The following is a 12037-nucleotide window of genomic DNA, read 5'->3' on the forward strand; positions in this document are numbered from 1 at the left end:
CCTGAAGCGTATGTAACCCGAGGTACCACTGTATTATTATTACTGTCATCACATTTGATACTTTGTGTATATACTTTGTAAAATCCACCACTTTGTCCTGTTTTATCAATATATAACTGAGTGTTTTATCGATGGCTTCTCTGTTTTACTCACCAGTTTCTTTGTAGTGTTGGCTTTTAATGTTGTACATGCATCTTGCATTTTTAAATCATCTAGCTGCATTTTACGTAAACCGCTATGGGATTTTGCAGGTTAAGCAGTATATAAATGTTATGGATGATGATGATGAAAGTTAGCACAATGGCTTTGGCACCAAGCAGGCTGGATGGGTCGGTAGTAAGGCTTGGAAATATATGGTTTTCAACATCACAATAGATCACCAACTAAACATCGTGATATACTGATATAGAATTGTAGAGTTGGAAAGGACCCGAGGGTCATCTAGTCCAACCCCCTGCAATGCACAAATATATATCACAAATAAGGATGGAGCTGTGAAGAGGCTATGAGAGTTTTTACTTTCTTGGGCTCCATGATCACTGCAGATGGTGACAGCAGTCACAAAATTAAAAGACGCCTGCTCCTTGGGAGGAAAGCAATGACAAACCTAGACAGCATCTTAAAAAGCAGAGACATCACCTTGCCAACAAAGGTCCGTATAGTTCAAGCTATGGTTTTCCCAGTAGTGATGTATGGAAGTGAGAGCTGGACCATAAAGAAGAATTGATGCTTTTGAATTCTGGTGCTGGAGGAGACTCTTGAGAGTCCCACGGACTGCAAAAAGATCCAATCTCTCCATTCTGAAGGAAATCAGCCCTGAGTGCTCACTGGAAGGACAGATCCTGAAGCTGAGGCTCCAAGACTTTGGCCACCTCAGGAGAAGACTCCCTGGAAAAGTCCCTGATGTTGGGAAAGATGGAGGGCGCAAGGAGAAGGGGACAACAGAGGACAAGATGGTTGGACGGTGTTCTCGAAGCTACCAGCATGAGTTTGACCAAACTGCGGGAGGCAGTGGAAGACAGGAGTGCCTGGCGTGCTCTTGTCCAGGGGGTCACGAAGAGTCGCACATGACTAAATGACTAAACAACAACAACATGAAGAGGCATTGGCAGGCTTCATAGCTTTTCCCTCCTTGTGATTTTTGCATAGCACACACTCATCATGATTTTCAATATATTGCCAGGTCAAAAATTATGAAACCGATATCACAATATGGACTTCAAACCAGTTTTGGACAATCTATCAATCTATCGCAGAGCCCTAGTCTGTAGGGTGGGGGTCAGTGCCCCCCTCCTGATTTAGTCCAGGAGAGTAACACCCCCCTCTCGGCTTGCTTTTGCAAAGCTTCCAGCAGCGCGAAGCCTCTCTAAGCTTCCATTAAGCAAATCATCTTGGTGAAGTTAACTGACGGTACAGACTCCATCTGTTCCTGACGGAAACCTGTTTGCAGTGCGTGTTCGAAGCCAAACCTGGCTGTGTTTACATCTCTGCCAAAGGGAGAACAAGAAAGAGATTCAGGTTCTGTAGCTAAGTGATTGCTGAGAGATCCAGCAGTTCTGCGTGTCTTAAAGGGGAAATTCGCACTCAGGGCCTTTTCTGGTGGTTTTTAAGAAATGACAGATGGTGGGGGCCGCCTCACTCTGCGGGAGGCCCCTTTCTTTGTCAAAGCAGGGGAGGAGGAGGGATCTGCTTCTGTCTGCAGGGATTTAGGTCTAGATGGGGAAAGCGGGGGTGGGGGGTGGGGTGGATTGTCATTGGAAGAGAAAAAAACAAAACAAAACCAGCCTCTTAATGAGCCCCGATGGGACTGGCGAGGGAGCAATGTATCTTGCCAGGCTGATGGCTTTGTGTGGGGAGAATGGAGGACACCTCCCTCGATTCCCAACCTCCCTGGGCAGGAAGGCATAAGGACATGAGAAGCGCCTACTGGATTAGGCCAATGGCCCCTCTAGTCTGGCCTCCTGTTCTCACACTGTGGGAAACCTGTGGGAAACCAGCAAGCAGGATTCGAACACACTCCCTTCTGTGATTTCCAGCAACTAATATTCAGAATCGATTGTAAAGGGGAGAACAGAGCCATCATACAGGGATAGTCAAGACATCACCTCTGGGGGCTAGTTACCCCTCTGTTGAGGATGCGGGTGGCGTTGTGGTCTAAACTACTGAGCCTCTTGGGCTTGCCGATCAGAAGGTCGGCGGTTCGAATCCCCGAGACGGAGTGAGCTCCCGTTGCTCAGTCCCTGCTCCTGCCAACCTAGCAGTTTGTTTTTTGTTGTTTTTTTTAATAATATTTATTACTTTTACAACAATTTAAACACTACAAAAAGAAGGGGGGAAAACAAAGAAAAAACAGTACATTACAATACAAAAACACTACATAACACTAAAACATTAAACTAACAAGACAAAACAAAAACAATTTAAAAACACATAAAAAAGGGAAAAAATTCAATATCTTATCTTTCTTTCACATATTTCAATGACCTCCTCACACCTCCCTTTTTGTATTCCACTTCTATTAATTATTTCAGCAATTCCTTTCCATCTTCCCCTGTTTTCTATCCTATAATTATCTTAACACAAACTAACCTTATTTTTCCCTTTAATGTTCTATTAATCTATTTATACTTAGTTCCTTATAACCTTTCTACTATAGCCATATAACTTCATTCCAACATCCAACCTAGCAGTTTGAAAGCACGCCAGTGCAAGTAGATAAATAGGTACCACTGGGGCATGAAGGTAAACAGCCTCTTTATTTTCCCATCTGGCACTGAAGTGACCAAAACAATCCATTACAATCTATTGCAGCCTCACAGGATGGCCCCTCTGGAAATTGTTACACGCATGAATTTGTGAGTCTGTCTGTGTTTGGCTACCCAGAGCTTAAATACATGACCTTTCAGCCCCCCCCCCCTTCAAATACATGCATTTGAATAGAATCCTAATTTGGTACCTGAAGAAGTGTGCATGCAAATGAAAATTTATATCCAGAACAAACTTAAAAGGTAAAGGTACCCCTGGCCATTAGGTCCAGTAGCGGACGACTGTGGGGTTGCAACACTCATCTCACTTTGCTGGCCAAGGGAGCCAGTGTACAGCCAGCCAGCATGACTAAGCCGCTTCTGGCGAACCAGAGCAGCACACGGAAACGCCGTTTACCTTCCCACTGGAGTGGTACCTATTTATCTACTTGCACTTTGACGTGCTTTCAAACTGCTAGGTTGGCAGGAGCAGGGATCGAGTAACGGGAGCTCACCCCGTCACGGGGATTCGAACCGTCAACCTTCCAATCAGCAAGTCCTAGGCTCAGTGTTTAGACCACAGCGCCACCTGCATCCTAGAACAAACTTAGTTGGTCTCTAAGGTGCTACTGGACAATTTTTATTCATTTATTTTTTATTTCGACTGCGTCAGACCAACACGGCAACCTACCTGAATCTTGGCAGACAAAGAGAGAGAGAAGACCTGAAATACAAAACAAAACTAGCATTATCCTGTATTGTGCTAGGATTGCCATACAGTGGTACCTCGGGTTAAGAGCTTAATTCGTTCCGGAGGTCCGTTCTTAACCTGAAACTGTTCTTAACCTGAAGCACCACTTTAGCTAATGGGGCTTCCTGCTGCTGCCACGCCGCCGGAGCACGATTTCTATTCTCATCCTGAAGCAAAGTTCTTAACCCGAGGTACTATTTCTGGGTTAGCGGCGTCTGTAACCTGAAGCGTCTGTAACCCGAGGTACCGCTGTATTCCATAAACTGAAAATCTAGACACAAAAGTTTTTTTGGGGGGGGGGGGCGGTTTGGCTAAAGTTGTTGAGCTTTGGCATAGGACTGCCGAAGTGTGCATGAGCATGGATAGAAGCTTTTCCCTGCCGGAAGCAGAGACCCAGCCGGGAGGCGAGAGGTCCTTGCAAGGGAGCATCAGCCGCCGGCTGTGGTCTTGCCGGCCATTGGCACAGCGTATCACAGCCTGGGCTGGGCCGGGCTTGCTGACGGCTCCTCTTCCGTCTCCATCTCGAGTTGGCTCAAGTCTTTGTCACGGAGACAAAGGGCTGGACTTTGGCTGTCGCCAGATACATGATCCCGGCGGAGCAGATGGAGGCCGCAAGTAAACCGGGGCTGGGAGGTTGGAAACGCTGCGCTGAATTTCTTTGGGGGGGGGGGGGTCTTTCATTTGCATAGACTCCCTTCGCCTTTTCCTCCTGGGTTTTGCTTTTTAAAAACTGTCTCCTTGCAGCTCTCAGCATTGCTTTGCCTCCTTGGTGTCTCTCACTGAGAAGAGAGCGCGTCTGACAATGGTTGGGGACACTTTTCCTCTGTGGGACATGGGCAAGGGATGCAAAAAGGGGCACGATCCGCCAGGGGTGCGTCTTGCCCCGCTCCTGTTCATCGGTAACGGACTGGATAAGGGTGAACTTCGTCCAGACGGGACCGAGGGGCTCTGTGTCGTTTGGAAAGCAGAACGGGGATTCGCTTGAAGAATCAGTTTTGTAGTTTGGATGCATAGCTGTCAACTTTTTCCTTTTTTTAAGGGAAATTCCCTTATTCCGAATAGGATTCCTCGCAAGAAAAGGGAAAAGTTGGCTGTGATGTGATCCTGGACTCAGCTCTGAGCCTGGATGCCCAGGTCTCTGCACTTGCCAGGAGTGCATTTTATTGAATCCTAGAATTGTGGAGTTGGAAGGGACCCTGTGGGATCATCTAGTCCAACCCCCTGCGATGCAGAAATATGCAGCTGTCCCATACGGGGAATCGAACCTGCAACCTTGGCGTTATCAGCACCATACTCTTACCAACTGAGCTATCTATTCCCACAATTAAAGCTAGCGTTTTATTCTGAAAGGCCTTTGGGGAAACTGACTTTTTTTAAGGGAAGGGCTCTTGAATAGAGCAATGCTGTTGTTGATTCTCAATATTTGCTTTTATTATCCTGCATTTTAGAGGGTTGGAATAGAAAACCAATGGGGTCCCTCACAACAATTTGATTTTTATTAAATTGTTTTATATAGTTTATTACAGTTTCATTACTTTCTTAACGATTCTCTTTTATATGCTATTAGCTCTTTGCATTTTGTGGGGCTTGCTTTAATTTGTGCAAGCCACCTTGAGTCCCGTTCCAGGAAGAAGGCAGGATAGAAAATAATAGTAGTTTGAGCAGGGCTTGTGCAGGAAAATCTCCCAGCGGATGGTGCCTTGCAAACCCTGCAGGTTTCGAGATAGGCACTTAATTTACAAGTGGGTTGTTGCAACAGTGCAAGTGGGGTTCTCTGTGTATGGTTTGCAACTTTAATCCAGTTTAAATGAGAAGAGAAAGTATCGACTGGTATTTTGATGTAAACCCCCCCTCCAAACTTGCTTGCATGAGGAATAAAGACCTTACAATAAGCAGCTGACTAAAAGGGACGCGGGTGGCGCTGTGGGTTAAACCACAGAGCTTAGGACTTGCTGATCGGAAGGTTGGCGGTTCGAATCCCTGCGACGGGGTGAGCTCCCATTGCTCAGTCCCTGCTCCTGCCAACCTTGCAGTTCAAAAGCACGACAAAGTGCAAGTAGATAAATAGGTACCGCTCTGGCGGGAAGGTAAATGGCGTTTCCATGCGCTGCTCTGGTTAGCCAGAAACGCCTTAGTCATGCTGGCCACATGACCCGGAAGCTGTATGCTGGTTCCCTCGGTCTATAAAGCGAGATGAGTGCTGCAACCCCAGAGTCGGCCACGACTGGACCTAATGGTCAGGGGTCCCTTTACCTTTACTAATCCCCATGTTACACTCATACATCACGGTTACATCATGAAAGGGGAGGTCTGGTAGCAGTAATCTGAGCATCCTGGACCCTGCCCCATGGTTCCCCTTGCCCTCCACCAAAAACCCATTAAGTGTAACAAAAGAGATACGGAATTTACATTGCCCTATTTCCCAGCCAAGTTAATCACACCCTTTTTTCTTCATCCCCTCAGGCAGAGGGGCTGCTGAGTAGCTGAGCTCACCTGTCTATATGAATTTCTGAAGTTTTCCCAGTGAGCCAGTACACAGATACATTTATCAGCGAATTCTTACATTCGTGCAGCAGAGGCCCGTTGAATAGACAGGAAGAAACTGTGATGAAGTGGGGACAAATCACAAAAGTCACAAAAGCGATTGTGCTGGTTTTGGTAGTGGGCTGCATGTGCATGATATCTGCTGGAGGGGCAACCTCCCCCCCCCCAACCTATGCATAAATTCCCGCAACAGGGAAGAGGGGTCTTGTGTTCAAATCCTGGTTGCGGTTTTCCCGCCGGCATCCGGTCAGCCACTGTTGGAAGGGGATGCTCAGCTAGTTGGGCCATTGGCCTGATCCAGCAGTTTCTCCTTATGTTCTGTGATCGCTAAGAATGGAACCTCCAGCTTCAAGGGCAGTGTGGCTTGAAAAAAATTCTTTGCTCCTCATCGGTGAGTTTCCTGGAAGCCCCTGTTCGGAGATCAGGATGGTGGGCTAGCCAGAACTTTAGTCTGATCTGGCAAAGCGATGGATGGAGCAAAGCTTTTCTTTTTCACCCAACTGTATTTTTTTATTCATTTAAAGAAAGGGGGGATGTTTAACCCAGGGAGGGGCCGTGTTGTGAAGATTAATCAGTTAATGTTTGCAAAGTGTGCTGAACACGGAGAGGGAGAGGATGAGATGAAAGCCAGGTCTTATTATGCAAATATCCTCCTTGGCAAGGCGCCAGTTTCCTCATTCTCCTCCTTTCTTCCCCCACGTTGGGGGAATCCTTCCCTGCCCCTTGGAGGAAGGAATAAAGCAATCTGTCAGCCTCCATCACCGCTCCCCACAGCCTGGCATATTACCCCACAAGGAAGGGTCCATGGTTCCCTTTTGCCCCCGCAGGGGTTCAGCTCAGGGGGTCACCTGTGCTTTGGATAGGGCAGAGGAGGAGAGACATTAAATGCTGTTGCATCATTCATTTCTGGCGCAAATTTCAGGCAGAGGCCGCAGGGATATAGGGAGCGAATTTGTGGGGGAATTTAAAACGAATTTGCCTCTGGTGAGGGGTGGGTGGCCAGCTTGTCTGCATGTTGTTGTAAACAAAAATTGCCCTTTTCCCTTTCCAAGAGCCCATATAGAGTCTTTACGTAGGTTCCCTATTGGTAGGAGAAGATAACAGAGGCCAACCAGAGAATATTGAGAAGCAAAGCAGCTAGGAAGCCTGATCTTTATTGATCTGTTGCAACAGGGTGCTCCCCTCACCCGCAGGAAAGGAGGAGGAACCCAGAACAATAGCGCGCAAGGCCCTATATGGACTTTTGAAATTGCCACCCTGTAGATCAAGAGCACCCCCAGATACATCATACCTACATCACAGAAAGGGCGGTCTACAACAGAAATCTGAGTGCATTGTTTACCTCCTGTCTAGCAGGTTATCTGATTGTCTTTCCTGATAGGTAAAGGTAAAGGTACCCCTGCCCGTACGGGCCAGTCTTGACAGACTCTAGGGTTGTGCGCCCATCTCACTTAAGAGGCCGGGGGCCAGCACTGTCCGGAGACACTTCCGGGTCACGTGGCCAGCGTGACATCGCTGCTCTGGCGAGCCAGAGCCGCACACGGAAACGCCGTTTACCTTCCCGCTATAAAGCAGTCCCTATTTATCTACTTGCACCCTGGAGTGCTTTCGAACTGCTAGGTTGGCAGGCGCTGGGACTGAACAATGGGAGCGCACCCCGCTGCGGGGATTCGAACCGCCGACCTTTCGATTGGCAAGCCCTAGGCGCTGAGGCTTTTACCCACAGCGCCACCCGCATCCCGGTCTTTCCTGATAGTCACCCATTATTTGCGTGCCTTTCCTGATAGTCTGTCACCCATTAAAATGCTGATTACTCAATTCCTGAGACAATGGGAAGGCTCTCTGACCCCCCCCCCTCCCTTGCAGGGAAAACATTTGGTCAGTTTGGGAATCAAAATGGTTTCAGGTCGGTCTTCCTGTGCTGATCTATGTACATGCTTGGTTGGTACACTTATGAACATTACCATATATCTAAGACCTCAAAATTCCTATCACAGTGTTGAAGTGTCTGGAGGTGCGAATGTGTGAGGGGGCTGGCAAGATCTCGCAGGAGAATCTCTCTGGGCTGCTGTGTGAAGCTCTCTCTCTCTCCCCCTCCCCTTTTTGCCCAATCATATTTGTAGAACCATAGAGTTGCAAGGGACACCTGAGGGTCATCTAGTCCAACCCCCTGCAATGCAGGAATCTCAACTAAAGAATCCCTGACAGAGGGCCATCCAAACTCTGCTTTAAAATCTCCAGTGGAGGAGAGTCCATATTGGCACCATGTCAGCCTTCTGCCATGTAACTCCTCTTCTGTGGTGGATCAGGCCCCCTAGAAACTCAGGGACACCCCCCAGAACAGCATCTGAAGAGGAGGCTAGACCCCCAGGAGAGACTGGCAGGGACCTCTCCCTGCAGAAGGGTAACTCTTCATTTTAACAGATTTGGTTTTTGTATTTCTTTAATTCCATTAGAGCTTGATTGCTTTTTAACAACCATCTTCTGTACGTGTTTAGCTCTTTGTGTTCCATCTGGGTTGTTTTAATCTGCATAAGCTGCCTTGAGTAGTAGTAATAATAATAATCTTTTTGCAGACGCATCTGGGAGTGATTCCGGCTGAATCAATGGGATTTGTTCTGAATTGGAGAGTTGGAAGGGACCCCAAGGGTTGTCTAGTCTGACCCCCTGCGTGGGGCTCAGACCCACATCCCTGAGATTAAGAATCTCATGGTCTACCAACTGAGCTATCCCAGCTCAGTGCATTCGGACCTGAATTTCTGGAGCCCTGCAAGAGAGCTCATCATGTTTTCACATTAGAAATGGGATCAACTTAACATTAGTCTGGCATCTGCGATAATGAGGCGGCTTTAAGAGATCACGAGAGGCGAGATTCTGTTGCGGATAGGAATGGAGATTTCATTAGGAGGTTAGGTGCAAGGCACTTTGTGTTGAAGGAGAAGAATCAATTGCTCACTTTGAGGAAGGAGCCAGAGGCGAGGGGGAGAAGTTTAGAGTAATTGTGTCGATCAATCATAGGAGGGGGGGAAATATTGAACCAGGGAACAGCAATTGCAGAGGCTGCAGTTCAATGCAGAGGACTCAAACCTACTTGTTGTTGTTGTTTAGTTGTTTAGTCATGTCCGACTCTTCGTGACCCCATGGACCAGAGCACGCCAGGCCCGCCTGTCTTCCACTGCCTCCCGCGGTTTGGTCAAACTCATGCTGGTAGCTTCGAGAGCACTGTCCCACCATCTTGTCCTCTGTCGTCCCCTTCTCCTTGAGCCCTCCATCTTTCCCAACATCAGGGTCTTTTCCAGGGAGTCTTCTCTTCTCATGAGGTGGCCAAAGGATTGGAGCCTCAGCTTCAGGATCTGTCCTTCCAGTGAGCACTCAGGGCTGGTTTCCTTCAGAATGGATCGGTTTGATCTTCTTGCAGTCCATGGGACTCTCAAGAGTCTCCTCCAGCACCAGAATTCAAAAGCATCAATTCTTCGGCGATCAGCCTTCTTGATGGTCCAGCTCTCACTTCCATACATCACTACTGGGAAAACCATAGCTTGAACTATACGGACCTTTGTTGGCAAGGTGATGCCTCTGCTTTGTAAGATGCTGTCTAGCTTTGTCATCACTTTTCTCCCTAGAAGCAGGTGTCTTTTAATTTCGTGACTGCTGTCCCCATCTGCAGTGATCATGGAGCCCAAGAAAGTAAAATCTCTCACTGCATCCATTTCTTCCTTCTTAAAACCACCCATTTCAACGGACTTAAGCCCACTCTGTGCTATATTAGGCCGTGACCTGAAGGACAGAGGGAATTCGATCAGAGCCTGGAGACCATCTGTGGTCCTCCAGGCTTTGCTGGGACTACAACTCCCATCAGGCCCTGGTCTTAGCTGTGCCAACAGGGGCTGATGGAATAGCAGCCCAAGAAATGTCTGGAGGGGCACAGGCTAGCCACCCCTGAATTACAGGGTTGAAAAGAGGGGTGCTTTGGGGATTTAAGTACGCTGTAAGCTGCCCAGAGTGGCTGGGGAGTCCCAGCCAGATGGGCAGGTTGTAAATAATAAAATTATCATTATTAAATTATTATTGCCCCTTCCGGTACACAGCTTAACCTGGCCCTCCTTGTTTCCTGGGATGTTGCACTGGAGGAATAGGAGGGAAAGGCTAAATTTTGCAGGTGTGGGAAACCTCGGGCTTGGGACCACGTGTGGCCCTCTAGGCTTCTCTGCCTGGCCCCTGGAACTCTAACCAGGCCATGCCCTGATCTTCATCCTCCTTGAATGTCTTTGCCCGACTGGAATTTGCCCTTGAACTCAGACAACGCGTTTTGCTCACCTGCATGGAAGATATGTGTGTGTGAGAGAGAGAAAGAGCAGAAGCTACCTTGCTTTGAAACGGCGAATTTTGTGTGTGATGCTCCGCCCACTTTTGCCCCTGGCCCCACCCAGCACTGACGCATGGCCCCCACAAGGTCACCCGAAAAAGAATGCGGCCCTCGTTGATGGAAAAAAAAACCCCACCCCTGCACTGAAGTTTGTGTGCTTTGAGGAGTGGCTGTGGACAGTGGTGTAGCGCTGGCAGGGGGTTGCAGGGGCAATTGCCCCAGGCACAAAATTCTTAAGAGCGCAATCCACGCTACGCCACTGGGCTACAGAGGTTCTGAAGGTGTGTCAAGACTGGGAGGGAGGTGGCTTCCTTTCCTGGCCTAGCAACAAGCAGAACACACGGCTTGAGCATCTCCCAGGGAGCAGGGAGCCCCTTCTTTTGTGCCTTGATGCGTGCACTGGCAACCCATGCTATGCCACTGACTCTGGAGCTGCTTATTTGAGAGAACGGAGACCAGCTCAGGCTTCCGTTTTCTCTCTCCACCTGCGGGGTTCGGCCATGATTTGGGGAACTCTGCATCTCCTTGGCTGAGCAAGCCGGACTGAATGGGATGGAGCGTGTGGCACAGAGTGTGACCGAGATAGGGTGGGGTGGCACAGTATGGCAAGCAAAACTTTACCTTGGGTAGCTCAGGGCTTACCTCCACAAGGTCGTGAAATGCCCCGCAGCAAAGAAAAAGCAAGGCGTCTCTCTGCCGCTGTCGAACGACTCCCTCCAGCCTCTTATCCTAGGGCTACATCTGGTCCAGTTCTGAGTGATGAAGGCGCCATCCCTTTCCTTGTCTTCTCGCTCGTGAAAGGTTGCCGGGGCGTTTTTCGCCCCTGTGAGTCATGGCCTCCAACCGATAAAGAGCATTTGTGCTGCCTTGTCTGGAGCAAGGCTCGCATTTCTCTGTCCCTGAAATCTTTTCCTCCTCTGCTCCCCACCTCAGCCCAGCCTGGAACTTAAAGAACGGATCGGGCGAGTGGTCTATTTACTCTGGAATCCTCTTCCCCCAGCAGCCGGCCAGGTGACTCTTAGGTGAAACCCGCAAGCAGGATTCAAAATAGTCCTTCTTGAAACATGTAGTTAAACTGTGGAACTCCCTCCCACAATAAGCAGAGATGGACATTATTTATTTACTTTATTATTATTTATTCTATTTCTAAACCGCCCTATACCCAAAGGTCTCAGGCTATCAACCTAAGGTAAAGGGTAAAGGGACCCCTGACCATTAGGTCCAGTCGTGGATGACTCTGGGGTTGCGGCGCTCATTTCGCTTTATTGACCGAGGGAGCCGGCGTACAGCTTCCAGGTCATGTGCCCCGCATGACTAAGCCGCTTCTGGTGAACCAGAGCAGCGCACGGAAACGCCATTTACCTTCCCGCCGGAGCGGTACCTATTTATCTACTTGCACTGGTGTGCTTTCGAACTGCTAGGTTGGCAGGAGCAGGGACCGAGCAACGGGAGCCACCCCGTCGCGGGGATTCGAACCGCTGACCTTCTGATCGGCAAGCCCTAGAGGCTCAACCTAGATGGCATTAAAAGAGAGGTGGAGAAATTCATGGAGGTGGAGCGGGCTATGGGTGTCTATGATCTTATTCCGCAGTTTGAAGCTGCAACGCTTCTGGAAACTGCAGAGGGGGAAGA

The 12037-nt window shown here is 48.7% G+C and overlaps 1 protein-coding gene across 6 annotated transcripts in view; it reads left to right on the forward strand.

The window, feature by feature from the left end:
- Positions 1–12037, forward strand: part of EFR3B (EFR3 homolog B) — a 121878-nt gene that overhangs the window by 53612 nt on the left and 56229 nt on the right. Inside the window, exon 1 of one of the 6 annotated variants that reach the window (XM_028725268.2) lies at positions 3991–4128. The exons of 4 other annotated variants lie outside the window; for them this stretch is intronic. In XM_028725268.2, coding sequence (XP_028581101.2) covers positions 4080–4128 — 49 coding nt within the window. In that variant the 5' untranslated portion in view covers positions 3991–4079. Of the gene's footprint in view, positions 1–3990; positions 4129–12037 lie in introns of those variants that run through there. One more of the 6 variants, XM_028725269.2, reaches the window with a different exon arrangement.

The sequence above is a fragment of the Podarcis muralis genome, chromosome 3 (genome assembly GCF_964188315.1).
Source record: "Podarcis muralis chromosome 3, rPodMur119.hap1.1, whole genome shotgun sequence".
Taxonomy (NCBI): Eukaryota; Metazoa; Chordata; class Lepidosauria; order Squamata; family Lacertidae; genus Podarcis; species Podarcis muralis.